The sequence below is a fragment of the Pocillopora verrucosa genome, chromosome 2 (genome assembly GCF_036669915.1).
Source record: "Pocillopora verrucosa isolate sample1 chromosome 2, ASM3666991v2, whole genome shotgun sequence".
Taxonomy (NCBI): domain Eukaryota; kingdom Metazoa; phylum Cnidaria; class Anthozoa; order Scleractinia; family Pocilloporidae; genus Pocillopora; species Pocillopora verrucosa.
In genome coordinates this window covers 17,294,442-17,322,130 of record NC_089313.1, presented here as the reverse complement: position 1 = coordinate 17,322,130, position 27,689 = coordinate 17,294,442, and the positions used below count along the sequence as shown (strand labels likewise).

Sequence of the window (27,689 nt, the reverse complement as noted above, 5' to 3'; positions counted from 1 at the left end):
AATTAAAATAATTATATCTGGTAAAGGCTCTTGCACCAGGAAACCATTTTAATTGAACTGAAGGGCACACCAATCCAAATGCACTCTTTAAGGATAAGCATAAATTACAACAACAAATGATCCTAGATACAAACAGGGGTATACTTACCATCAAATGTAAAGGGCGATGGTGTTCTGTCAAAACCTGCATTTGAACTATAGAAAAGAGCAATTTTCATGCACTTATGGAAAAAATAATACTTGAAATAATACTGATCTCTATCTAACGAAAAAAAGAGAAAAAGGGAGTACTCTCTTCTAATAAAGCTGGCATAAATAAGGATGCAATCAGATTTTGGTATGTGCTGGTACTCCATTTAACTGTGAGCTGTTTTGGCTAGATGAGACCCCAGAGCACAACACACCTGTTAGACTTTTATTAGACGGCACTATACTTTCAAATTCAAAGCTAGTTTTGCTATGTTCACTAACCTAGTCTATCAAGTTCATCTAGAGTGTTCTGTAACTCTACAGCTGTCAGTGTAAGACTGCCTGCCTCTCGTGCAGAGTCTTCAACATTGTGCGCTTCATCTAGAACAACGATCTGGTCCTTGAGATTTATATCCATCTGAAAAATATCAAATAAGCAACACACATCCAACTGATCTGAATCTGCAAAGATTTCTGGGGATTGAAATTAGTTGATTCAAATAAACTTTAAGGTTTTACTTAGTAGAAAATGAAAGATAGTTAACCCTTTAACTCCCATGAACGACCAAGACAGAATTTCTCCTTACAATATCAATACAATATCAACCAGATAAGTGAATTAGCATTATAAGACTTTTATGGTTGACATTAAGGAGAATGGCAAATTTGATCTGGGAGTTAAAGGGTTAAGAACAAATGTCTTGAGAAAGAACAAACATAATCATACCTGCATTCTAATTTTTGGATCAATGAGATAGTTATATGGGCAAAAAATGACATCAGCTTCCTTCATTAACTCCCTTGCTGCAAAGTATGGACAAGCCTACAAATGGACATAACAAAATATACTTCTATTTAGAATGATCATGTGTAACTGTTAAAAGTGAGTGTAGTTGACTACACAGGAGGAAACTATGACTACAAATGGAGAAATGACAGTGACCTCTCTCCTTTCAAAAATAATGACTGAAAATTGAGAAATTATAGAGTGACCTCTCTTCTCCTTTAAAAACTATGACTGAAAATATGAAGGGGTTGAATATTTGATTGGCATTTTAGTGAACACAGGTAAAAATTAACCATAAATAACACTACTGAGAAGGGAACACAATGTACAATAAAATAATCCTTTGTTTAGAAATCATTTTCAATCCTATGTGTAGTATCAGTACAACTTGCATCTAGTACTTACTATGATTTGAATGATGAAAGATTATTCAAACAATATATCAATATTGCAACTTGAGATAATTAATGATAATGAAAGCTAATTAACCTTGATTTGACTTCCTAGAGTTACCAAGTCTTCAATGTCCCAGGCAACAGACAGACCATGGTATCTCAAGCTGGTTTGAGTCCGAATGGTGTGAACTTTTTGATAGTATCTACAGGTCATACCCTTGAAATTATTAAAAAAGAAACCAAAACACGCAAGTTATTAGAAATTGAAGCACAACAAAGGTAATGCAATGTAGGGTGACATTACCATCAACAAGCTTTTTTTTTAAATTTTTTATACAAGGCAAATAAATGTGATGTTAACCTGGCAGTAATTAAGAGATCACAGAATAGTTAAAATATAGTAAGATCATCAGAACACACTTGGCTGCACCTTGTGTCCCAGTATTTTGTTCTTATCACATTTTGAAGCTGTCTGTGATCAGAGGCAAGGAAAATGAAATCTATTTGTTTAACTGAACAGACGCACACCAACATAGAGTCTATTTGTTAAATTGACAACTTATACTTATACTACAGAATCCAAAAATGGTCGCTTCTGACGCATTTTGATATGGTTTTAATTTGAGTTTAAAAAAATCAAAAATGAAATATAGCTCCCTACAAACCTCTGAACCATCCAGCAACTTTTTACACTCCTCATTCTTCTTTTTACCTTTGGAAACTACTGGATGAACACATGAATGCTCTCGACTGGAAAGTATAGTCATCCTGCATAAGTAAAGAGAAATAATACCTACAAATTATTACAGGGATCACTCCCATTTTCAAAAACAAATTTTAAGGACTTTACCAGAACTCAGACTGATTTTTCCAGGACTCTAAATTTCACCTTAGACCCTATCAATCCCAAGATTTCAAAAATCATTCTCCTTAAGGCCTACATACATTTCTCATACAAATTCCAAAAAATTTATCGCATGAGTTAAGCAGATTTCCATGACTTTCCAGGACAGGAATGAACACTATTTAAAAATTTTACCATGATAGTTGTTTTAATGCACTCTATACACAATTAACCTGTCTGAATAAAAGGAAACTGTTTTATGATTTTCAAAGATTTGCCATAACCTGATTATTGTTTTTTTCTTTGGGGTATTTCCTTTGTCTTCTAGGTCTACCGAAAGAGTGAAAGAGAGGCTGCTTCCGAAAGGTATGCAATATCTTTTGATAATTGTATTTAGGGATCAATTGATCAAACACTATTGACACATTATTGAGGAGAAAAACTTGTTATTTTGTCATTATATCAACAAAACTCATCTCATATCTCATTTTCATTCTTACTTAACATGCTTGTAGACAGTCTTCTTGAGTTCCCTTGAAATCTGAGCAATTTGCTTGTGTGTTCTTGTTCCAAAAAAGATTTTTGGAATCCTATAAAGAAACAAAATGCAAATTTTAAGTTAGCTAGCCCCAGATTCTTCTGTCATTATATGTGCCCTAGACATCACTGTCCATTCTATAATGCAATGTTCTCTAGTCTTTCAGATTGAGCAGCATAGGAAAGTAGTTGGACTAGTAACATAAAATATTAAAGGGGGTAAGTTTCTAAAGAAACAGTGGTACTGCATCGGTGGGAAAGTAAGGTAATTTAATGTTATGACCTATGACCAACCTGAAACTTTCAAATGCCCTCACTCACTATGCAAAACTTGTCCTTTCATTCATAACATAGAGAAAATATCAGGACCCAAGAGATCCATTAAGATCACTGATCAACTCATGTGCACCTCTGCCAATATCATCTACTACATAACATGCACTTATTGCAAAAAGTTATACATTGGTGAAACAGAAAGATGATCAAGTGACTGTTTCCGAGAACACCATCGCAACTTAGAAAGAACTGACAAGGACCCCTCCAAACCAGTTGCTAGACACTAATCTCCCTAATCATGCTAAGCAGCATATGGCAGTTTGCAGCCTTCCCCTACATCTAGGATGTTTGGAAAGATGTGAAACTCTAGAACAAAAATTTATCTTTCAAATCAGCACACTAAATCCCAAGGTATCAATGAGCACTTTTCATTCAGCTAATTCTTGTTTTCTCGTCACAATATTCTCACCAATAGAGTAGCTCCATTTTCATTCCATTTAAACCCACACACATAACCTACAATTCCTCCAATTGCTCTGATGAAGGGCTAATGCTTGAAACATCAGCTTTTGAATTCTTTATGGTGGCCAATTAATGTTATCAACTCAGTTGTTAATACTAAATTACCCAGTTTATGTAAAATATTACATGGGAGCATACTCAATCTAGTGTTCTCTATCCTACTAACTCTTTCCCTCCCTGGCTCTCTGCACAAATTCACGTTACTGTACACTATACACTTCTCATGACGATAGATGAGCTTTCAGAATTTGGTGCTTAACCCAAAAGATTCTCTTATTTCATAATATTCTCTCTTCTCATCACTTGTCTGGTGATAGTGTATTGACAATCCAATAAGAAATTACTTTTTGATCTCTCCTAAGAGTGAAAGAGTTAAGTAATGAAAAAGAATACCCACTGAGTCCCATTTGGCTCATGTATGTGTATAGTATCAATAAAGGAATCTCTTTTTATCCAACAAAATGCAAAAATGGTGATTGGAGTTAAAACTTGAATTTAAAAAAATGCTTGACACATCTCATGTTGCCAAAATAAGAGAAAAAGAAGAGGCTAAGACAAAAAAATTGTTTAAGCAGAAGCACTCTTGTACCACTCTTGAAATTTTTTCACCATTTGAAACCACTCTTTCTAGATGCTCTGTTTATCTCTTACTTAAGAATACTGAAAAAAAGAGAAAAACCCTTACTTCAGTCTTTCTGATTTTGAGTCACTCTTTCCACTATCATCTGGTGATAACTTGTCTTTGTTATCAAAGGCATTTGCAGCAGTACTTGGTGAAGTATTTTTCCCTTCTCTGTCTGTTGTTAGCTCCATGGTCCACTCTGGGGGTTCATAATCAGCTTCATCTTCACCTGAAGGTCCAGCATTAGGATGGACACGCCTCTTTTTCGATGACGACACAGTCTGCTAAATCAATTTAAATTGTAAAGGTGAGAACATATTTATCCTAAAATGAAATGGCTCCAGAAGAAAAGAAAATTCAGCAAAAAAACTATGCTCAATTAAAAAATTTGTAGTTTATAGAAGAAACTGACACTGATGTATTCAAAAATCATTTTGATCAGATAGAATTTCTTTTTCACATCATCTCAGTTTCTGATTTTGATTTTTGAAGTTTTCTCATCTTTATCTTCCACCATCTCATTATTAAAATTATGTTTAACCTACCTATGTTTATGAGACAGCAACTCAAAATGAAAATCAAATCATTCTACCACTTAGTTAATTATGATCCCTAATTTCTCCTAGGATAATTGCACTATTTTCTTAAAACACAAAAATAATATTGTCTTATTCTAATTTGAGAACATTTTCTGAAAGAACCCGACATCATTTTCCATAAACATATTCAGTTAAAAAAAATACTTAGAAATTGATCTGAAAATAGAAAAAATTGATGTCAAACCTTTGCTCTTATAATTTCATAAAAAAATTAAAGCCATTTGATTTTGGAAAAATTCTCTCCTCATTACCTTTTGAAACAGCTCTCTTTTACTTGTCACTGCTGATGTTACTGTCTGGTCTCATTAAATTGTTTATACAGGCCCTCATTTAAACCAGCTTTAAATCTGAACTTGGCCAACCTTTTTAAATATTCCAAATAAGTAAATAAGAATTTAATCACCTGGTTATTCCCTGGAGTCCTAAAGCGCTTCTTGGCTGGTTGAAAATCATCATCAGTTGGGCTTCCAGACTTAACATCTTTACCAGGAAGTGACTCACTTTGCTCTGGGAGAGAAGTTTAGACATAAAGTTGCTGTAAAGTTAAATCTATCTATACCATAGATACCTTGGATTTCATTTCAACTCCTTTCACAATTTAAATGATATTTTACGCAGAGTATAATGCATTGTCAAAATTCTGCATGTCACACTGGATTTGTAAAGAATAAAAACCAATAAAAACAAACCTGGCATCTTCTTCAGAGTGGCTGCTGCTTCTGTTTTCAGTGGTGTTTCAGGAGAAATCTTTACATGAAGACTGGAATTATTTTGCTGGAAATAATCACTTTTGATAATGTTTGCTGGATCTAAAGAACCAAAAATACATTAACAAATAAATGCTAGAAATATATAATATATGATAAGATATTTTTCCATGAAAGTTGGTCCATGCTTGGTCTGACATTTCTGACATTAATATTTTGATGGCAAGCTTTGTGCTTTGTTGACTGAAGCATCTTGATGCATATTAAAAAAAAAAATTGACAAAAGTTTAAAACAGAAAATATATCTAGCCCTTTAGATTTCCTTCCAGTTTCTTTCTTTTTTTTTAAATTGCTCTTTCTATTCCTTCATCTCACCTCTTTACCTCTTTGTTGTCAACGTCATATGAACCTTTCCACATGTCTAACCTTACTCTCGGTATAAATTTTCCGAGGAAAACATCAGTGAGAAGAAAACCTCTTGAAAATGAATAGCCAGAGGTATAAGCACACTCTCTTTTCTTAAATAATTCTCTAATAAACAATCTTACCATTTTTTCTATTTTTTTTTCTAGTGGTCTAGCAGCAGTGGCCCCTGGTGCCTTACTTTTGCTCACGGGCGACTCAGGAATTTTAGTTTTTTCATAAAAAGCATATGCTGGGCACCCTGGATTTCACAGTTTCAGAACTCTGGGCTCCCTTCAATTTTTCTTAGAGCCCAATTTTGATCTCCCCTAACAAGTGCCTAAGTGCTTATTTAAAAGGGGGAGGGGGACACTTATTGGAGGGAGGGTGCTAAATTGAAGGGGACACTGAGTATTCTCCTGCACTGATTCTGTTATTGATTCCAAGGGGGAACTAACTGAAAACCATGGCCTTGAGGGTGGGTGCTAATTTGGAGGAAGGCACTAATTAGAACATGGGTGCTCATTTGAAGAAATACAGTATCCTCTGAGGTAAAATTTTATAAAGGGAGGGTACACACAGTGTATAAGTCAGGGGGTAACCAAAGCTTGGAAATCATATTTTGTCTTTCAGTTTGTCTCATTTCACTAAAAATTGTTCACTGAATTAGCAGGGGAATTACAGACTACATTGTCTATCACTGTACCTATTGGAAGCTGCTTCTGTTCATCACTGCAAGTCTTAATACAGCATTCATCATTCCCTATTTCTGCTGTATAAGAGAAAAGAAAATAAATGTGATTTCCTGTTGGCAAAATAAGCCTCACCACCAAGGATAAACGTGCAACTAACTACTGGAGTACAAAATGTGGTCAAAATAACATGGTTGTCAGACTATTGGGGTTTTGCAGGATGGAATTCTGCAGTAACAAATCTTAGCTTACCATAACAATTATTAAGCTTCCACATTGTTTGAAAACTAACCTTTCTTCATGCACCTTTTAAATCACAAATCCTCATTTGTATTACCATACTACAATTTTAAAACAAGTGTTTCCTTTGAAAAATCAATGCCTTAAATAATAGCCCAACAGACTTGGTACAAAAGATAAAGGACAACATAAATAACCACCAACCTTTCATTTGTTCCTCAATCTTTGCCTTTTTTTCTGGTAATAAAGATAAAAACCAGAATTAGACATCCACTTACAAGACAAAATACAAAAACTTCTACATGTATGTGGTGGCTCGAACAGTTATCTGTTTATTAATGTATTTTACTTGCAAAAATCCCTCAGCTAGATTCACTTTAGTTTTGAGCATTTTACAATGTCATTTCTACAATCAGTAAGAGAATTGCCATTAACAAATGGTAGTACCATATTCTGCAGATTGCCAAGCCAAACAAGAACAAAGCAAGGCTAGACTCTTCCCACTTCCTGTTGGACTTTCAAGCAATGAATTCTGATGCCTTTCAATTCCTTTGATAATCTAAAACATAAAGCAACAGTGAAAAAATTACATGAAGAAGGAATGAAAATCACTGTGTAAACCTCCACTGGCTGTAATCATCCTAACTTACATGTACCCTTTACACCCAAACATCAGTATGCATATTCTCTATACTGTTCTCTATACATTTCCTAGGGTAACGACAGGGAGAATTTTTTTAATAAGCAAGAAGCTCTTCAGTTAGTAATAATATCCTTTATTGTGACCCTACTGTTTGATTCAGGAGCCATATTTTTCGGAAAAAACTAGATGCTGGTAAGTATTAGGGGACAAAGGATATGTCAATTTAAAGTAGTATTATCATTTAGAAACAACCAAATATATGGCAAACACATTGGTTTGGTTTACAAGTTTCATGCCAATGCAAAGATAAACAAATGCAAAATTTATATGAACTACTTCAATGCAGATACATATACAAGCACAAATACTAACACATGAAAAGCAATTTGATCACATGTCATAATGCAATCCATGAAACAGCTGTTTTAAAGACAGAGTGGTTTCTACAATAAGACTAATTTCACATGGAAACTGAAGAAAATGAAGCAAGAACAAGTAAAATAAGTGCCTCCCATACATTTTTAGACTCAACTTTCCTTTGAGTGAAAATTAACATGCATTGTTATGCACCAAGACTTTTATAATTTCCAAGCAATTAACATAAATTGGTCAGCTAGTTATTCTGCTTGCATGCTGTTTACTTGAGTTCATTCTTGCCTCATTGTCATCCAAAGTGATAGATATTTAACAAACTGCGAAGTCACCGATTAAATATCTACCGCCATTCACATCTACTTCGATAAATAATTATCATAATTAATGACAGATTACTATGAATTGTTTCATTATAGATTTAACAAAAACCTATTTATCATTATCACTGTGATTATCCCACTGTTTCATTGCGTCTCCGTGTTGTTACAATGGCAGTGTTTCAAATCTTTTTTTTATGTATTAAAATATTTTTAATCAGGTAAGTCCCCTGGAGGGCTAATCGATTATCGATCTCTTTCGATCTCGCGTGTTTTTGCTAAACACAATAACAGTTACTTCAATGATCAGTAAACCACACACATAATCTCGCATCATTAGCAACTTTCTCAAAAGTCGGAGCCATGTAGCTAGTTGATTCAAACCTCACCATGTTCATCATGGACAGCTGGGTTGGATATGCTTTGCAAGGAAAGGAAACTTTGACGCCATGGATGGTGTACACAAACTGGCCGTCGTCGTTCTCCATTTTAACGTTAATTTCCACTCAAGAACTGGTTCTAGAATATTTGCGTCATCTTTAAGGTAAATTCTGAGCCATACATCCACTACTTAGTAATGAAAGGCCTCTAAAAACAACAAAACGCCAGCCTACGCTCACGGAAACAGCGAAAAGAAGTTGGAGGGCGCGGGAAATCATTCGAGACGTTAAGAGACTAGTTTCCAGGTCTCCTCGCTTATTGAGCATTCCCCTCGAAGTCCCTCAAGATCTGAGAATTTTCCCCTCCAGGTGCTACACAGTTCCTTGTAAATAAGATACGAGAATTTGGTGTTAAATCAACACAATACCTTGCACCTGATAAGTTTTGGGTGTTCTAAATAATGTATAAGGAGAAATTACATGTTAATCACTTGTGGAAGTTAAAGGGTTAACAACTAACGCGATAAAATTTAAGTTTGATACAGAAATATGGCCTGAAATAGTTCTTCAATGTAACAGCAAAAGTACTAGGAAATGAAACAGAAAGTACTGCTTTTCGAGAGAAGGCTTGAAATACTATTCCTTACATTTAGAATGTAGCATCGGGCCCCTATGGTTCCTTGGGGCTTGCGACGATGGAATACTTCATTTTAGAGTTCTGCTGCAGGGTGATACAGCACGAACAAGAAAACCAGGTGAAAAACTCAAGAATGTTTTCCGGAGTCACTCAGTGAGCTCTAGCTCTGATTTTAGTGTCCAAAATCTAAAATTGGGCACTACTATCCAAAATCCAAAATTGGCCAATGTTTTCTGTAATTTAAAATTGGCCACCAGTGTCCAAATTCGGCCACTAGGGTCCAAAATCCAAACTTGGCTGTTAGAGCAATCTATTGTAGCCCTCATTTACTAATTTGATAAGTAAAACCCCAAGACAACTGAAATTTAATATTTGTTATCATTTTAATATGATGTATTTTCTTAATTTACAATTAACATTTGTGGAAGCATTACGAGCTATTGACAAAGAGTTAGTTTGACATCTGCATTCATAAATATATATCGAAACACTCTTTTTAAAAAGTTAAATAGAAAAAATGAGACAACAGTCCTCGCAGAAAAATTCTGGCAACTTGTGTCATGTAAGTCACCTGTTGATAAATAAACATATTTAAAAAACAGGTCGTAAAAACATTGAAAATAATGTCTATTTCGGTTCTACATTTCAACTTAAAAACCAAGGCGATCAATGCTCAAAAGGCATTTTCAATGTCAGTATCTGAGCAACTAAGCACCTACCTACCCCTCCCCTGGCCCAATAACAATCGACTAATAACAAGTTAGAGTTAAAGTTAAGGTAGGGGAGGAGTAGGAGCGCAGTTGCTCAAGTACCAACACTGAGCCGCATTTTCGACAGATTTCTCCCCATGAACAAGATACAGCGTATTGTCTGACGAACGTAGGGCTGTAGCCTATGCTGCATAGGAATTTATACCGCTCAGACCAAGTGAGAGTCTGGCTCGTTGCATTTATGGTAACTCTGTGGGAAGGGTCGCTTGTTTCTGCATGTTCCGAGTGTTGGCCGTGGAAACTTTTAGATGATTTCGCGACAACGTATTAAAAATGAACATTCAAATAGGTGTTTATACAAACCTGCTGCGGACGGTTCAGTGCTTCAGTTGTGCACTGATCAAGGATCCACAGTTTCTGGTGGATTAACAGTATGGCTTTGCACATTTGGAGACTGCTCCGCATAAGGTACTTGATAGGATAAGATGAGAAACTTATTTAAGTGTCAGGTCTAATAGCAATTATAAAACCACTGATTGTGGCTAATGACTTGGTAATTTAAACTCCTAAGAATATGAATATTCTTTACCCAAACTATGCCTAAAAGTATGCTTAAATTGCAGAGAAGCTTTTTCCCTGATATACACGCTTCTAGAAGGTAGGAATGAGTAAGATGCTCATCAAAGAACGTTCTAGGCGTCTCAAGCCTGGGCATTAAGAGGAACCGCAATGTGAACAACAAACCTGTTGGGTATGATGATAACTGTTGAACTTGTATCGGGCCGGGTCCAACGTTGTTATAAGGAAATGGATTTTGCTCCGCAGGTATCTGAAATCCTTGGTCCATGTCAGGCACGTTGTTATTTGTCCATGTGTTTGGCCTAACGTTCAATGGTGAAGGAGTCTGCCAAGTGTTGGAAGAAATGAAGGGCTGTGGCCACGGCATTACTCCTGGCATAGGCCCTATGGGATTGCCAGCATCTGGATTCTGCACGGCAGATACACCGTTTCCTTGGTCCATGTAACACATGTTGGCATTTGGCCAAGCATTGGGCATAATATTCATCGGTGAAGGAGTCGGCCTGTTGTTGGAGAAAAAAGGCCGAGGCCGTGGTTCTACCCCTCGTGAAGGCCCCGCAGGATTATAGGCATGTGGATTCAGTTTTGCAGGGACACTTTTTGCTCGGTCCGTGTAACACATGCTTGCATGTGGCCAAGCATTGGGCATAATGTTCATCGATGATGGAATAGGCCCGTTGTTTGGAACAGAAGGCCGCATCCAAGGTGCAACTCCTGGTGACAGCCCCACGGGATAATTGGGATAAGGGGTATGTTTTGTAGGGGCTCCGTTTCTTTGGTTCGTGTAATATCTATCGTTATTTGGCCACGCGCTGGGTATCATGTTCATCGGCGAGGGAACTGGCCGGTTACTGGAAGCAGAAAACCGCACCCTTGGTCTTTTCAACCTGCAATGTCTCCCTACAAAAAAGAGACCATTTTTCATAATTATTAATAGCCACGTATCACGTATTTTGTGTTAGCTGCATTCCGTCTCCTTGTAGTCTGTTTAATCGTGTTTTAGTGACTTTTTCTCCGTGAGAGGAATTGATTTGTGTTGTATTGCTATACCCTCACATTCCGCTGTATTATTCCGCAGTAAACCGCGAATTGTTGCTGCACTGTCCTGTTACAGGGTTCAGGCCTTGTTGGCGCAGTGGTGTTGTGTTTGCACCAGATTTCGCCGTATTTACTGCACTTCGTATTAGCCTAGTGGCTCTGCGAGTGACGTTGAATAAGCAAGTTGTTTGACGCTGCAGTTAGATATCTTTTTGAAATGAAACTGAAGCAGCTACATGAAAACAGTTGCATTGTATACGCTTTGCATTTCGTTGAGTTAAGATACAATTAAATATAATTGCACCCCTCCCTTCTGAGTAGATAATTTATCTTTGCATTCCTCTACACAGCGTTGCACTGGACAGTTGTCCATTGCGTTGAATCACCAAGTTACATTTTATTGGATTTTACTCTAGACTGAAAATTACATTGCATTGAAAGATAAGAAGCCATTTATACAATATGATTCACCAGATTGTCAGTGTGTATGACTTTAAGGTGCAGCGATAAGTCTTTGCTCTGTACTTACCTGGTGGGATGGGAGGGAACCTTGGTGGGAGATGGTTTGGCAGGGGATGGCTCCACGGAGGTGCCTCCACCCCAAGCATTTGAGGAGGACCGCATGACCGCATCCGCCTCCGCCCTTGGCTTGGTGGATCGAATTTAACCATTTGAGATTTACGTTTGGGTTGCACTTCTTTCCTTGGACAAATAGTCTGTAGGGAAATTATGCAACAAGAAGCTCGTTAGGATGTTATCCCTGATCGATGGAGGAATTCGTTTTCTTTTGTTAGATAAAGAAATGATTTGCAAGGAAAACAAAGCTCATTGAAAACGAATCACACCATCTACTGAAAGTGAAATTGCAGACCTGAGATGATGGACGAAATTCTCTTGCTAGAGGGTTCAGCTTGTTCACGTTGACGCCACTGTGAAAGCAAACAAAACGATGCCTATGTTTTTAAAAGGAAGAACTATTTTCGACGCAGTTCTCCCCTATAACTTCCCTTTTCATCGTAAAGCGCTATCAATGTCTATCATCTTGGTTAATTGTTAAGAAAATAATCGGATTAACGCTTATTTCTCACCAAACATTCGAATGTTCTACTCCTTGAAGATAAAAACCTGATATTCTCCAGATATCCACCATAATCAATGAAAATTTCGACCATGACATCTCTTACCTTCCACCACTGGTATGCGTAGTACATTCACTGTGGCTGGCTGGCTCAGACGCATTTTGGGAAACACTACAGTTCTGTGTAAAAAGTTGTAAAAACATTATTACGCGGTTCTGATCAACATTGTTGTTCTTCCGTTCTTCTGTCAAGTCTGACAGATTACGTGGTTTACTACATTTTGCCAAGCAAACATTATCGTAAACATTGCAGGTGCAATCCACTGAATGAGCTAATGCTTTCTAGGTGGAGAGTTCTCCCAATGCCGACAATATATCTATTCACATGTACCTAAAAACTGAATAGGGATTTAATCTACCTTTCCCGAAAGTAAATAGATATAGAGCACATAAACATACCTGTCTGCTTTGACTAATATCCTCACACTCCTGGGAGTTGCAGGAGACACCAACGTCTTTCTCTTCCTCAGAATACTCCTCTTGTTCTGCATCCATTCCCTAAAAACCAAAAGGAAGAAGTTAATCTACCTTCTCTGAAAAGTACAAAAGTAGAAAACAAAGACATACCATTGTCTTTTGTCCAATATCCTGGCACTCCTCGGAGTTGCAGGAAACGCCAACATTGATCTCTTCCTCGGAATACTCCTCTTGTTCTGCCTCCATTTCCTAAAAACCAAAAGGAAGGAGTTAATCTACCTTTTCTGTAGAGTAAAAAAGTAGAAAACAAAGACATACCATTGTTTTTTGTGCAATATCCTGGCACTCCTCGGAGTTGCAGGACACCCCAACGTCTTTCTCTTCCTCGAAATACTCCTCTTGTTCTGCATCCATTTCCTAAAAACCAAAAAGGAGTTAATCTGGCTACCTTTCCTGGAGAGAAGAAAAGAAGAAAACACAGACAAACCATTGTTTTTTGACCAATATCATGGCACTCCTCGGAGTTGCAGGAAACGTCAATGTTTTTCTCTTCCTCGGAATACTCCTCTTGTTCTGCATCCATTCCCTAAAAACCAAAAGGACGGAGTTAATCTACCTTTTTTGAAGAGCAGAAAAGCAGAAAAAAAAGACATACCATTGTTTTTTGTCCAATATGATGGCACTCCTCGGAGTTGCAGGATATGCCAACGTTCTTCTCTTCCTCGGAATACTCCTTTTGTTCTGTTGGAGGAGTCGGCCTGTTGTTGGAGAAAAAAGGCCGCGGTCGTGGTTCTACACCTCGTGAAGGCCCCACAGGATTATAGGCATGTGGATTCAGTTTTGCAGGGACACCGTTTGCTCGGTCCGTGTAACACATGTGTGCATTTGGCCAAGCATTGGGCATAATATTCATCGATGATGGAGTAGGCCAGTTGTTTGGAACAGAAGGCCGCAGCCAAGGTGCAACTCCTGGTGACAGCCCCACGGGATCATTGGGATGAGGGGTATGTTTTGTAGGGGCTCCGTTTCTTTGGTTCGTGTAATATCTGTCGTTATTTGGCCACGCGCTGGGCATCATGTTCATCGGCGAGGGAACTGGCCGGTTACTGGAAGCAGAAAACCGCACCCTCGGTCTTTCCAACCTGCAATGTCTCCCTACAAAAAGGAGACCATTTTTCATAATTATTAATAGCAACGTATCACGTACTTTGTGTTAGCTGCATTCCGTCTCCTTGTAGTCTGTTTAATCGTGTTTTAGTGACTTTTTCTCCACGAGAGGAATTGATTTGTTTTGTATTGCTATACCCTCACATTCCGCTGTATTATTCCGCAGTAAACCGCGAATTGTTGCTGCACTGTCCTGTTACAGGGTTCAGGCCTTGTTGGCGCAGTGGTGTTGTGTTTGCACCAGATTTCGCCGTATTTACTGCACTTCGTATTAGCCTAGTGGCTCTGCGAGTGACGTTGAATAAGCAAGTTGTTTGACGCTGCAGTTAGATATCTTTTTGAAAAGAAACTAGAGCAGCTACATGAAAACAGTTGCATTGTATACGCTTTGCATTTCGTTGAGTTAAGGTACAATTAAATATAATTGCACCCCTCCCTTCTGAGTAGATAATTTATCTTTGCATTCCTCTACACAGCGTTGCACTGGACAGTTTTCCATTGCGTTGAATCACCAAGTTTTATTCAATTGGATTTTACTCTAGACTGAAAATTACATTGCATTGAAAGATAAGAAGCCATTTATACAATATGATTCACCAGATTGTCGGTGTGTATGACTTTAAGGTGCAGCGATAAGTCTTTGCTCTGTACTTACCTGGTGGGATGGGAGGGAACCTTGGTGGGAGATGGTTTGGCAGGGGATGGCTCCACGGAGGTGCCTCCACCCCAAGCATTTGAGGAGGACCGCATGACCGCATCCGCCTCCGCCCTTGGCTTGGTGGATCGAATTTAACCATTTGAGATTTACGTTTGGGTTGCACTTCTTTCCTTGGACAAATAGTCTGTAGAGAAATTATACAACAAGAAGCTCGTTAGGATGTTATCCCTGATCGATGGAGGAATTCGTTTTCTTTTGTTAGATAAAGAAATGATTTGCAAGGAAAACAAAGCTCATTAAAAACGAATCACACCATCTACTGAAAGTGAAATTGCAGACCTGAGATGATGGATGAAATTCTCTTGCTAGAGGGTTCAGCTTGCTCACATTGACGCCACTGTGAAAGTAAATAAAACGATGCGTATGTTTTTAAAAGGAAGAACTATTTTCGACGCCGTTCTCCGCTATAACTTCCCTTTTCATCGTAAAGCGCTTTCAATGTCTATCATCTTGGTTAATTATTAAGAAAATAATCGAATTAACGCTTATTTCTCACCAAACATTCGAATGTTCTACTCGTTGAGGATGAAAACCTGATATTCTCCAGATATCCAGCATAATCAATGAAAATTTCGACCATGACATCTCTTACCTTTCACCATTGGTATGCGTAGTACATTCACTGTGGCTGGCTGGCTCAGACGCATTTTGGGAAACAGCACAGTTCTGTGTCAAAAGTTGTAAAAACATTATTACGCGGTTCTGATCAACAAAAACGAGCCTACATTGTTGTTCTTCCCTTCTTCTGTCAAGTCCGACAGATTACGTGGTTTACTAAATTTTGCCAAGCAAACATTATCGTAAACTTTGCAGGTGCAATCCACTGAATGAGCTAATGCTTTCTAGGTGGATTGGTCTTCCAATGCCGACAATATATCTATTCACATGTACCTAAAAACTGACTAGAGACTTAATCTACCTTTCCTGAAAAGTAAATAAATAAAGAGCACATAAATATACCTGTATGCTTTGACCAATATCCTCACACTCCTGGGAGTTGCTGGAAACGCCAACGTTTTTCTCTTGTTCAGAGTACTCCTCTTGTTCTGCCTCCATTTCCTAAAAACCAAAAGGAAGGAGTTAATCTACCTTTTCTGAAGAGTAAAAGAGTAGAAAACAAAGACATACCATTGTTTTTTGTCCAATATCCTGGCACTCCCCGGAGTTGCAGGAAACGCCAACGTTTTTCTCTTCCTCGGAATACTCCTCTTGTTCTGCTTCCATTCCCTAAGCACCAAAAGGAAAGAGTTATTAATCTACCTTTTCTGAAGAGTAAAAGAGTAGAAAACAAAGACATACCATTGTTTTTTGTCCAATATCCTGGCACCCCTCGGAGTTGCAAGAAACGCCAACGTTTTTCTCTTCCTCGGAATACTCCTCTTGTTCTGCATCCATTCCCTAAAAACCAAAAGGAAGGAGTTAACCTCGCTAACTTTTCTGTAGAGTAAAAGAGTAGAAAACAAAGACATACCGTTGTTTTTTGTGCAATATCCTGGCACTCCTCGGAGTTGCAGGAGACACCAACGTCTTTCTCTTCCTCAGAATACTCCTCTTGTTCTGCATCCATTTCCTAAAAACCAAAAAGGAGTTAACCTGGCTACCTTTCCTGGAGAGTTGAAAAGAAGAAAACAAAGACATACCATTATTTTTTGTCCAATATCCTGGCACTCCTCGGAGTTGCAGGAAATGTCAACGTTTTTCTCTTCCTCGGAATACTCCTCTTGTTCTGCATCCATTCCCTAAAAACCAAAAGGACGGAGTTAATCTTCCTTTTTTGAAGAGTAGAAAAGCAGAAAAAAAAGACATACCATTGTTTAACCTCGCTACCTTTTCTGAAGAGTAAAAAAGTAGAAAACAAAGACATACTGTTGTTTTTTGTTCAATATCCTGGCACTCCTCGGAGTTGCAGGAGACCCCAACGTCTTTCTCCTCCTCGGAATACTCCTCTTGTTCTGCATCCATTTTCTAAAAACCAAAAGAAGTTAATCTGGCTACCTTTCCTGGAGAGAAGAAAAGTAGAAAACAAAGACATACCATTGTTTTTTTACCAATATCCTGGCACTCCTGGGAGTTGCAGGAAACGCCAACGTCTTTCTCCTCCTCGGAATACTCTTCTTGTTCTGCATCCATTCCCTAAAAACCAAAAAGAAGGAGTTAACCTCGCCAACTTTTCTGAAGAGAAGAAAAGTGGAGAAAAAAAAGACATACCATTGTTTTTTGTCCAATATCCTGGCACTCCTCGGAGCTGCAGGAGACCCCAACGTTGTTCTCTTCCTCGGAATACTCCACTTGTTCTGCATCCATTCCCTAAAAACCAAAAGGAAGGAGTTAATCTACCTTTACTGAAGAGAAGAAAAGTAGAAAAAAAGACGTACCATTGTTTTTTGTCCAATATCCTCGCACTCCTCAGAGTTACAGGAAATGCTTATGTTCTTTTGTTGTTCAAAGTACTCCGTTTGTTTTATATTTGTTTCTTTAAAACCAAACAGAGACTTAATCTACCTTTCTTGAAAAGTAGAAGAGAGTTTCACACAACCATACCATTTTACTTTGACCAGTATTCTCGTATTCCTCAGTATTGCAGGAAGTCTCAACGTCCTTTTCTTCATCAGCGTGCTCGGTAGCCAACGGAGCACTGTGATGAAAAGGAAGGACGTTGAGGATTCTACATCCAATCTCTACCAAGCAAATGGAGGGTTTTTTTATCTCCTAATTGAAAGGTAGAAAAGTATCAAAAAGTGATAATACCTCTTTCCTCTCATTTGTATCCAGGCATCCCTCAAGGTTACACTGGCCACTCGTATTCTCCGTTTCCTCATGAGCGCGCTCGACTGATTGAACTCGCTCAGTCGTCTCTCTGCTGCTTTCCACGTCTTTGTCAGTATCCCTTTTTTCGGGATCATGCACCTTAACCACCTGTGTGGGACGTGGAAACAAACATGTCTTAGTGATTTGTCTGATACCAAACAGCGGGATGAAAAAAAACTGAAAATCTTGTTCATTCCAGGTGTCGGAGGTCATGATTGACCATACTGACTTGAAACCTGTGATTAACCTGCACATCAGAACCGTTTTCAACGGTTTTAGTTCAAAGACTAGGATCAAAGTAGGAGTATAATGTTCTCTAATAAATTGATATCTGACAATTCTGTAAACAATAATGCCTTTGACTGACTGGCGAAATATTTCTAACGAGATTGAAAAGTGTCAGAACACTCAGGAGCCACAAATTGGGTTGTAGTCTCAGCATAAGACTTTGATCATGCTGATCTGCTCTAAATATTTTGCGTCAGCTGGAGAACTTAAAGCGCGCACAAACACTGATGGTCTTATTTTTTTTTTATCTGCCAAATTACACCATTTTAAAAGGGGAGATTTGTAGTTGCTGCGTAGTTTCTTTTATAACCATGATGCCTCAAATATTATTTGTTAAACGATGGTGAATACTGTTTCCGATCCTATAGGCGATCCGTTGACTCGTACTACGCCAGGTGACTTCCACAGAGAGTACTCTGTCCCATTCCGAGAATTCAAACCAGACCGGTACGATTGGAGGAATTTTCAGTTAAATGTCGAAGGTAATGCGACCGATTACTTTGGCCTCAATTTACTGCGCTATGTGCTTTTTCAAGAAAAACTTGCGCCACTTTTTTAACTAGTCAGATTCAAAACTTAAAGCAGTCGTTTTCCCATGAAAGCCAAAAAAAAAGGCGTTTTCGGCGGCTACCGCAATGCTAAGGTAGACAGTGATTTTGGTCTGCTTTTTCGCTCTTCGAAAGCTCTGATAATGCTAAATTAAGATGTACCTTTTCAACTCCGTCTCTTGATTGAACATTTTCCACGTTTTTTTCCCCTAATAAATATCTTATGATGTCATTACCAACGAAAAAAGCCTGCCACACAGTGACAAATGCCATGGTCGAAGATAATGAGAAAGGTTTGAATGAGTCAGTGTTAATTGACGTCACAGAGGCCAATCAGATAAAAGCAAATAATTGAAGTCGCGCGCGCGGTTTTCTAATCGTTAATCAGTGAAATTAGTTGACATTTTGTTACCAAAACTGTTACGGACGCTCTACCGAGCCAACTTAAACAAAATTAACCAATAACATGGAGATAAATGATGACTCTAACTTCAGTCTATTTTACGCGCCACTCAATAAGCGGTCAAGGATCAAATCCCCAAATTAACTTCCCAAATGTACTAAAAGAAAACTCTGTAAACGTTCACATCTCTATGCTTCGGTCTTGGTCATGCTTTGGGCTTCCTGAGCATCTAATTCTTTTGTTTTGCGCATATATCAAACGGTTACTTCGTGAAATTACAAGTTAAAATCATGTTCATTTGAACTAAAACCTGTACCTTTGTCAGAGTATGCTGTGTCAAAATTGGAGCTAAAAAGTAAAGAATTGATCCAGATTATAAAAATCACACTTTATCTTAACTACATTTGCGCAAATTTCACCATTTGAAACCACTCTTTCTAGATGCTCTGTTTATCTCTTACTTAAGAATATCAGCTTCATCTTCACCTGAAGGTCCAGCATTAGGATGGACACGCCTCTTTTTCGATGACGACACAGTCTGCTAAATCAATTTAAATTGTAAAGGTGAGAATATATTTATCCTAAAATGAAATGGCTCCAGAAGAAAAGAAAATTCAACAAAAAAACTACGCTCAATTAAAAAATTTGTAGTTTATAGAAGAAACTGACACTGATGTATTCAAAAATCATTTTGATCAGATAGAATTTCTTTTTCACATCATCTCAGTTTCTCTTTTTTTACAAGAGATTTTGATTTTTGAAGTTTTCTCATCTTTATCTTCCACCATCTCATTATCAAAATTATGTTTAGCCTACCTGTTTATGAGACAGCAACTCAAAATGAAAATCAAATCATTCTACCACTTAGTTAATTATGATCCCTAATTTCTTGTAGGATAATTGCACTATTTTCTTAAAACACAAAAATAATATTGTCCTGTTCTAATTTGAGAACATTTTCTGAAAGAACCCAACATCATTTTCCATAAACATATTCAGTTCAAAAAAATACTTAGAAATTGATCTGAAAATAGAAAAACTTGATGTCAAACCTTTGCTCTTATAATTTCGTAAAAAAATTAAAGCCATTTGATTTTGGAAAAATTCTCTCCTCATTACCTTTTGCAACAGCTCTCTTTTACTTGTCACTGCTGATGTTACTGTCTGGTCTCATTAAATTGTTTATACAGGCCCTCATTTAAACCAGCTTTAAATCTGAACTTGACCAACCTTTTTAAATATTCCAAATAAGTAAATAAGAGTTTTAATCACCTGGTTATTCCCTGGAGTCCTAAAGCGCTTCTTGGCTGGTTGAAAATCATCATCAGTTGGGCTTCCAGACTTAACATCTTTATCTGGAAGTGACTCACTTTGCTCTGGGAGAGAAGTTTAGACATAAAGTTGCTGTAAAGTTAAATCTATCTATACCATAGATACCTTGGATTTCATTTCAACTCCTTTCACAATTTAAATGATATTTTAAGCAGAGTATAATGCATTGTCAAAATTCTGCATGTCACACTGGATTTGTAAAAAATAAAAACCAATAAAAACAAACCTGGCATCTTCTTCAGAGTGACTGCTGCTTCTGTTTTCAATGGTGTTTCAGGAGAAATCTTTACATGAAGACTGGAATTATTTTGCTGGAAATAATCACTTTTGATTTGGTTCGCTGGATCTAAAGAACCAAAAATACAATAACAAATAAATGCTAGAAATATATAATATATGATAAGATATCTTTCCATGAAAGTTGGTCCATGCTTGGTCTGACATTTCTGACATTAATATTTTGATGGCAAGCTTTGTGCTATGCTGACTGAAGCATCTTGATGCATATTAAAAAAAAAAATTGACAAAAGTTTAAAACAGAAAATATATCTAGCCCTTTAGATTTCCTTCCAGTTTCTTTCTTTTTTTTTAAATTGCTCTTTCTATTCCTTCATCTCACCTCTTTACCTCTTTGTTGTCAACGTCATATTTCCACATGTCTAACCTTACTCTCAGTGTAATTTTCCGAGGAAAACATCAGTGAGAAGAAAACCTCTTGAAAATGAATAGCCAGAGGTATAAGCACACTCTCTTTTCTTAAATAATTCTCTAGTAAACAATCTTAACATTTTTTCTATTATTTTTTCTAGTGGTCTAGCAGCACCCGATGGCCCCTGGTGCCTTACTTTTGCTCATGGGCAACTCAGGAATTTTAGTTTTTTCATAAAAAGCATATGCTGGGCAGCCTGGATTTCACAGTTTCAGAACTCTGGGCTCCCTTCAATTTTTCTTAGAGCCCAACCTTGATCTCCCCTAACAAGTGCCCAAGTGCTTATTTAAAGGGGGGGGGGGAGACACTTATTGGAGGGAGGGTGCTAAATTGAAGGGGGTGCTGAGTATTCTCCTGCACTGATTCTGTTATTGATTCCAAGGGGGGAACTAACTGAAAATCATGGCCTTGAGGGTGGGTGCTAATTTGGAGGAAGGCACTAATTAGAACATGGGTGCTCATTTGAAGAAATACAGTATCCTCTGAGGTAAAATTTTATAAAGGGAGGGTGTAAACATACCTAAGCCAGTGTATAAGTCAGGGAGTAACCAAAGCTTGGAAATCATACTTTGTCTTTCAGTTTGTCTCATTTCACTAAAAATTGTTCACTGAATTAACAGGAGAATTACAGACTACATCATTGTACCTATTGGAAGCTGCTTCTGTTCATCACTGCAAGTCTTAATACAGCATTCATCATTCCCTATTTCTGCTGTATAAGAGAAAAGAAAAGAAATGTGATTTCCTGTTGGTAAAATAAGCCTCACCACCAAGGATAAATGTGCAACTAAGCTTTTTATTCATTCATGGAGTACAAAATGTGGTCAAAATTACATGGTTGTCAGACTATTGGGGTTTTGCAGGATGGAATTCTGCAGTAACAAATCTTAGCTTACCATAATAATTATTAAGCTTCCACATTGTTTGAAAACTAACCTTTCTTCATGCACCTTTTAAATCACAAATCCTCATTTGTATTACCATACTACAATTTTAAAACAAAAGTGTTTCCTTTGAAAAATCAATACCTTAAATAATAGCCCAACAGACTTGGTACAAAAGATAAAGGACAACATAAATAACCACCAACCTTTCATTTGTTCCTCAATCTTTGCCTTTTTTTCTGGTAATAAAGATAAAAACCAGAATTAGACATCCACTTACAAGACAAAATACAGAAACTTCTACATGTATGTGGTGGCTCGAACAGTTATCTGTTTATTAATGTATTTTACTTGCAAAAATCCCTCAGCTAGATTCACTTTAGTTTTAAGCATTTTACGATGTCATTTCTACGATCAGTAGAAAAATTGCCACTAACAAATGGTTGTACCATATTCTGCAGATTGCCAAGCCAAACAAGAACAGAGCAAAGCTAGACTCTTCCCACTTCCTGTCGGACTTTCAAGCAATGAATTCTGATGCCTTTCAATTCCTTTGATAATCTAAAATATAAAGCAACAGTGAAAAAATTACATGAAGAAGGAATGACAACAACCACTGGCTGTAATCATCCTAACTTACATGTACCCTTTACACCCAAACATCAGTATGCATATTCTCCATACTGTTCTCTATACATTTCCTAGGGTAACAACAGGGAGAATTTTTTAAATAAGCAAGAAGCTCTTCAGTTAGTAATAATATCCTTTATTGTGACCTTACTGTTTGATTCAGGAGCCATATTTTTCAGAAAAACTAGATGCTGGTAAGTATTAGGGGTCAAAGGTATGTCAATTTAAAGTAGTATTATCATTTAGAAACAACCAAATATATGGCATACAAATTGGTTTGGTTTACAAGTTTCATGCCAATGCAAAGATAAACAAATGCAAAATTTATATGAACTACTTCAATGCAGATACATATACAAGCACAAATACCAACACATAAAAAGCAATTTGATCGCATGTCATAATGCAATCCATGAAACAGCTGTTTTAAAGACAGAGTGGTTTCTACAATAAGACTAATTTCACATAGCAACTGAAGAAAATGAAGCAAGAACAAGTAAAATAAGTGCCTCCCATACATTTTTTGACTCAACTTTCCTTTGAGTGAAAATTAACATGCATTGTTATGCACCAAGACTTTTATTTGCTTTCCAAGCACTTAACATAAATTGGTCAGCTAGCTATTCTGCTTGCATGCTGTTTACTTGAGTTCATTCTTGCCTCATTGTCATCCAAAGTGATAGATATTTACCAAACTGCGAAGTCACCGATTAAACATCTACCGCCATTCACATCTACTCCGATAAATAATTATTATAATTAATAACAGATTACTATGAATTGTTTCATTATAGATTTAACAAAAACCTATTTATCATTATCACTGTGATTATCCCACTGTTTCTTTGCGTCTCCGTGTTGTTACAATGGCAGTGTTTCAAAATTTTTTTTTATGTATTAAAATATTTTTAATCAGGTAAGTCCCCTGGAGGGCTAATCGATTATCGATCTCTTTCGATCTCGCGTGTTTTTGCTAAACACAATAACAGTTACTTCAATGATCAGTAAACCACACACATAATCTCGCATCATTAGCAACTTTCTCAAAAGTCGGAGCCATGTAGCTAGTTGATTCAAACCTCACCATGTTCATCATGGACAGCTGGGTTGGATATGCTTTGCAAGGAAAGGAAACTTTGACGCCATGGATGGTGTACACAAACTGGCCGTCGTCGTTCTCCATTTTAACGTTAATTTCCCCTCAAGAACTGGTTCTATAATATTTGCGTCATCTTTAAGGTAAATTCTGAGCCATACATCCCCTACTTAGGAATGAAAGGCCTCTAAAAACAACAAAACGCCAGCCTACGCTCACGGAAACAGCGAAAAGAAGTTGGAGGGCGCGGGAAATCATTCGAGACGTTGAGAGACTAGTTTCCAGGTCTCCTCGCTTATTGAGCATTCGCCTCGAAGTCCCTCAAGATCTGAGAATTTCCCCTCCAGGTGCTACACAGTTCCTTGTAAATAAGATACGAGAATTTGGTGTTAAATCAACACAATACCTTGCACCTGATAAGTTTTGGGTGTTCTAAATAATGTATAAGGAGAAATTACATGTTAATCACTTGTGGAAGTTAAAGGGTTAACAACTAACGCGATAAAATTTAAGTTTGATACAGAAATATGGCCTGAAATAGTTCTTCAATGTAACAGCAAAAGTACTAGGAAATGAAACAGAAAGTACTGCTTTTCGAGAGAAGGCTTGAAATACTATTCCTTACATTTAGAATGTAGCATCGGGCCCCTATGGTTCCTTGGGGCTTGCGACGATGGAATACTTCATTTTAGAGTTCTGCTGCAGGGTGATACAGCACGAACAAGAAAACCAGGTGAAAAACTCAAGAATGTTTTCCGGAGTCACTCAGTGAGCTCTAGCTCTGATTTTAGTGTCCAAAATCTAAAATTGGGCACTACTATCCAAAATCCAAAATTGGCCAATGTTTTCTGTAATTTAAAATTGGCCACCAGTGTCCAAATTCGGCCACTAGGGTCCAAAATCCAAACTTGGCTGTTAGAGCAATCTATTGTAGCCCTCATTTACTAATTTGATAAGTAAAAACCCCAAGACAACTGAAATTTAATATTTGTTATCATTTTAATATGATGTATTTTCTTAATTTACAATTAACATTTGTGGAAGCATTACGAGCTATTGACAAAGAGTTAGTTTGACATCTGCATTCATAAATATATATCGAAACACTCTTTTTAAAAAGTTAAATAGAAAAAATGAGACAACAGTCCTCGCAGAAAAATTCTGGCAACTTGTGTCATGTAAGTCACCTGTTGATAAATAAACATATTTAAAAAACAGGTCGTAAAAACATTGAAAATAATGTCTATTTCGGTTCTACATTTCAACTTAAAAACCAAGGCGATCAATGCTCAAAAGGCATTTTCAATGTCAGTATCTGAGCAACTAAGCACCTACCTACCCCTCCCCTGGCCCAATAACAATCGACTAATAACAAGTTAGAGTTAAAGTTAAGGTAGGGGAGGAGTAGGAGCGCAGTTGCTCAAGTACCAACACTGAGCCGCATTTTCGACAGATTTCTCCCCATGAACAAGATACAGCGTATTGTCTGACGAACGTAGGGCTGTAGCCTATGCTGCATAGGAATTTATACCGCTCAGACCAAGTGAGAGTCTGGCTCGTTGCATTTATGGTAACTCTGTGGGAAGGGTCGCTTGTTTCTGCATGTTCCGAGTGTTGGCCGTGGAAACTTTTAGATGATTTCGCGACAACGTATTAAAAATGAACATTCAAATAGGTGTTTATACAAACCTGCTGCGGACGGTTCAGTGCTTCAGTTGTGCACTGATCAAGGATCCACAGTTTCTGGTGGATTAACAGTATGGCTTTGCACATTTGGAGACTGCTCCGCATAAGGTACTTGATAGGATAAGATGAGAAACTTATTTAAGTGTCAGGTCTAATAGCAATTATAAAACCACTGATTGTGGCTAATGACTTGGTAATTTAAACTCCTAAGAATATGAATATTCTTTACCCAAACTATGCCTAAAAGTATGCTTAAATTGCAGAGAAGCTTTTTCCCTGATATACACGCTTCTAGAAGGTAGGAATGAGTAAGATGCTCATCAAAGAACGTTCTAGGCGTCTCAAGCCTGGGCATTAAGAGGAACCGCAATGTGAACAACAAACCTGTTGGGTATGATGATAACTGTTGAACTTGTATCGGGCCGGGTCCAACGTTGTTATAAGGAAATGGATTTTGCTCCGCAGGTATCTGAAATCCTTGGTCCATGTCAGGCACGTTGTTATTTGTCCATGTGTTTGGCCTAACGTTCAATGGTGAAGGAGTCTGCCAAGTGTTGGAAGAAATGAAGGGCTGTGGCCACGGCATTACTCCTGGCATAGGCCCTATGGGATTGCCAGCATCTGGATTCTGCACGGCAGATACACCGTTTCCTTGGTCCATGTAACACATGTTGGCATTTGGCCAAGCATTGGGCATAATATTCATCGGTGAAGGAGTCGGCCTGTTGTTGGAGAAAAAAGGCCGAGGCCGTGGTTCTACCCCTCGTGAAGGCCCCGCAGGATTATAGGCATGTGGATTCAGTTTTGCAGGGACACTTTTTGCTCGGTCCGTGTAACACATGCTTGCATGTGGCCAAGCATTGGGCATAATGTTCATCGATGATGGAATAGGCCCGTTGTTTGGAACAGAAGGCCGCATCCAAGGTGCAACTCCTGGTGACAGCCCCACGGGATAATTGGGATAAGGGGTATGTTTTGTAGGGGCTCCGTTTCTTTGGTTCGTGTAATATCTATCGTTATTTGGCCACGCGCTGGGTATCATGTTCATCGGCGAGGGAACTGGCCGGTTACTGGAAGCAGAAAACCGCACCCTTGGTCTTTTCAACCTGCAATGTCTCCCTACAAAAAAGAGACCATTTTTCATAATTATTAATAGCCACGTATCACGTACTTTGTGTTAGCTGCATTCCGTCTCCTTGTAGTCTGTTTAATCGTGTTTTAGTGACTTTTTCTCCGTGAGAGGAATTGATTTGTGTTGTATTGCTATACCCTCACATTCCGCTGTATTATTCCGCAGTAAACCGCGAATTGTTGCTGCACTGTCCTGTTACAGGGTTCAGGCCTTGTTGGCGCAGTGGTGTTGTGTTTGCACCAGATTTCGCCGTATTTACTGCACTTCGTATTAGCCTAGTGGCTCTGCGAGTGACGTTGAATAAGCAAGTTGTTTGACGCTGCAGTTAGATATCTTTTTGAAATGAAACTGAAGCAGTTACATGAAAACAGTTGCATTGTATACGCTTTGCATTTCGTTGAGTTAAGGTACAATTAAATATAATTGCACCCCTCCCTTCTGAGTAGATAATTTATCTTTGCATTCCTCTACACAGCGTTGCACTGGACAGTTGTCCATTGTGTTGAATCACCAAGTTTTATTTAATTGGATTTTACTCTAGACTGAAAATTACATTGCATTGAAAGATAAGAAGCCATTTATACAATATGATTCACCAGATTGTCAGTGTGTATGACTTTAAGGTGCAGCGATAAGTCTTTGCTCTGTACTTACCTGGTGGGATGGGAGGGAACCTTGGTGGGAGATGGTTTGGCAGGGGATGGCTCCACGGAGGTGCCTCCACCCCAAGCATTTGAGGAGGACCGCATGACCGCATCCGCCTCCGCCCTTGGCTTGGTGGATCGAATTTAACCATTTGAGATTTACGTTTGGGTTGCACTTCTTTCCTTGGACAAATAGTCTGTAGGGAAATTATGCAACAAGAAGCTCGTTAGGATGTTATCCCTGATCGATGGAGGAATTCGTTTTCTTTTGTTAGATAAAGAAATGATTTGCAAGGAAAACAAAGCTCATTAAAAACGAATCACACCATCTACTGAAAGTGAAATTGCAGACCTGAGATGATGGATGAAATTCTCTTGCTAGAGGGTTCAGCTTGTTCACGTTGACGCCACTGTGAAAGCAAACAAAACGATGCGTATGTTTTTAAAAGGAAGAACTATTTTCGACGCAGTTCTCCCCTATAACTTCCCTTTTCATCGTAAAGCGCTATCAATGTCTATCATCTTGGTTAATTGTTAAGAAAATAATCGGATTAACGCTTATTTCTCACCAAACATTCGAATGTTCTACTACTTGAAG

At 37.9% G+C, this 27,689-nt stretch overlaps 3 protein-coding genes across 7 annotated transcripts in view; all 3 read right to left on the bottom strand.

Annotated features, from left to right (window-relative positions):
• LOC131792869 (Fanconi anemia group J protein homolog) overlaps positions 1-8,792 on the bottom strand; it is a 29,638-nt gene extending 20,846 nt beyond the window's left edge. The window contains exons 1-13 of one of the 2 annotated variants that reach the window (XM_066162415.1): positions 8,537-8,792; positions 7,260-7,371; positions 7,017-7,049; positions 6,587-6,652; positions 5,461-5,580; positions 5,175-5,278; positions 4,236-4,456; positions 2,716-2,805; positions 2,037-2,139; positions 1,466-1,588; positions 917-1,012; positions 472-607; positions 149-195 (exon numbers count right to left, since the gene is read on the bottom strand). In XM_066162415.1, the coding sequence (XP_066018512.1) occupies positions 149-195; positions 472-607; positions 917-1,012; positions 1,466-1,588; positions 2,037-2,139; positions 2,716-2,805; positions 4,236-4,456; positions 5,175-5,278; positions 5,461-5,580; positions 6,587-6,652; positions 7,017-7,049; positions 7,260-7,371; positions 8,537-8,635 (1,350 nt within the window). In that variant the 5' untranslated portion in view covers positions 8,636-8,792. The remainder of the gene's footprint in view (positions 1-148; positions 196-471; positions 608-916; positions 1,013-1,465; positions 1,589-2,036; positions 2,140-2,715; positions 2,806-4,235; positions 4,457-5,174; positions 5,279-5,460; positions 5,581-6,586; positions 6,653-7,016; positions 7,050-7,259; positions 7,372-8,536) is intronic. The other variant, XM_066162416.1, reaches the window with a different exon arrangement.
• A 795-nt stretch (positions 8,793-9,587) lies between these two features.
• LOC131792872 (ataxin-2-like) lies at positions 9,588-23,864 on the bottom strand. Of its 4 annotated transcripts, none has more exons than XM_066162400.1 (31): positions 23,618-23,864; positions 22,353-22,464; positions 22,110-22,142; positions 21,666-21,731; positions 20,537-20,656; positions 20,251-20,354; positions 19,465-19,519; positions 19,295-19,326; positions 17,680-17,847; positions 17,140-17,238; positions 16,966-17,064; positions 16,798-16,896; positions 16,572-16,670; positions 16,403-16,501; positions 16,231-16,329; positions 16,060-16,158; positions 15,892-15,990; positions 15,524-15,597; positions 15,211-15,268; positions 14,869-15,055; positions 13,702-14,201; positions 13,534-13,632; positions 13,365-13,463; positions 13,197-13,295; positions 13,029-13,127; positions 12,676-12,749; positions 12,363-12,420; positions 12,021-12,207; positions 10,619-11,353; positions 10,238-10,345; positions 9,588-9,735 (listed from the first exon to the last, which is right to left on the bottom strand). In XM_066162400.1, the coding sequence occupies exons 1-30, from the start codon at positions 23,714-23,716 to the stop codon at positions 10,275-10,277; spliced, it is 3,921 nt and encodes a 1,306-aa protein (XP_066018497.1). In that variant the 5' UTR covers positions 23,717-23,864; the 3' UTR covers positions 9,588-9,735; positions 10,238-10,274. The 4 variants fall into 4 exon arrangements, with proteins under 4 accessions (XP_066018497.1, XP_066018498.1, XP_066018499.1 ...); XM_066162401.1 differs by having other exon boundaries at positions 19,465-19,516; XM_066162402.1 differs by lacking the exons at positions 19,295-19,326; positions 21,666-21,731; positions 22,110-22,142; positions 22,353-22,464; positions 23,618-23,864 and having other exon boundaries at positions 20,537-20,653.
• An 804-nt stretch (positions 23,865-24,668) lies between these two features.
• Positions 24,669-27,272, bottom strand: LOC131792871 (circumsporozoite protein). The gene is made up of 4 exons (XM_059110292.2): positions 27,102-27,272; positions 25,700-26,434; positions 25,319-25,426; positions 24,669-24,816 (listed from the first exon to the last, which is right to left on the bottom strand). The coding sequence occupies exons 1-3, from the start codon at positions 27,241-27,243 to the stop codon at positions 25,356-25,358; spliced, it is 948 nt and encodes a 315-aa protein (XP_058966275.2). The 5' UTR covers positions 27,244-27,272; the 3' UTR covers positions 24,669-24,816; positions 25,319-25,355.
• Positions 27,273-27,689: the final 417 nt, after the last annotated feature.

Bases quoted from the DNA above. Each gene is read 5' to 3' on its own strand.
- LOC131792872 (XM_066162400.1), bottom strand. From the start codon at position 23,716: ATGGAGAACGACGACGGCCAGTTTGTGTACACCATCCATGGCGTCAAA. The intron at 17,239-17,679 runs GTATTATCACTT...TTTGGTTTTTAG, and splicing joins ATACAAATGAGAGGAAAGAG to GGAATGGATGCAGAACAAGT. The intron at 15,598-15,891 runs GTATATTTATGT...CTTTTGACACAG, and splicing joins ATATTGGTCAAAGCATACAG to AACTGTGCTGTTTCCCAAAA.
- LOC131792871 (XM_059110292.2), bottom strand. From the start codon at position 27,243: ATGGTTAAATTCGATCCACCAAGCCAAGGGCGGAGGCGGATGCGGTCA. The intron at 26,435-27,101 runs GTAAGTACAGAG...TCTTTTTTGTAG, and splicing joins GTTCCCTCCCATCCCACCAG to GGAGACATTGCAGGTTGAAA. The intron at 25,427-25,699 runs GTTTGTTGTTCA...TATCCTATCAAG, and splicing joins GTTATCATCATACCCAACAG to TACCTTATGCGGAGCAGTCT.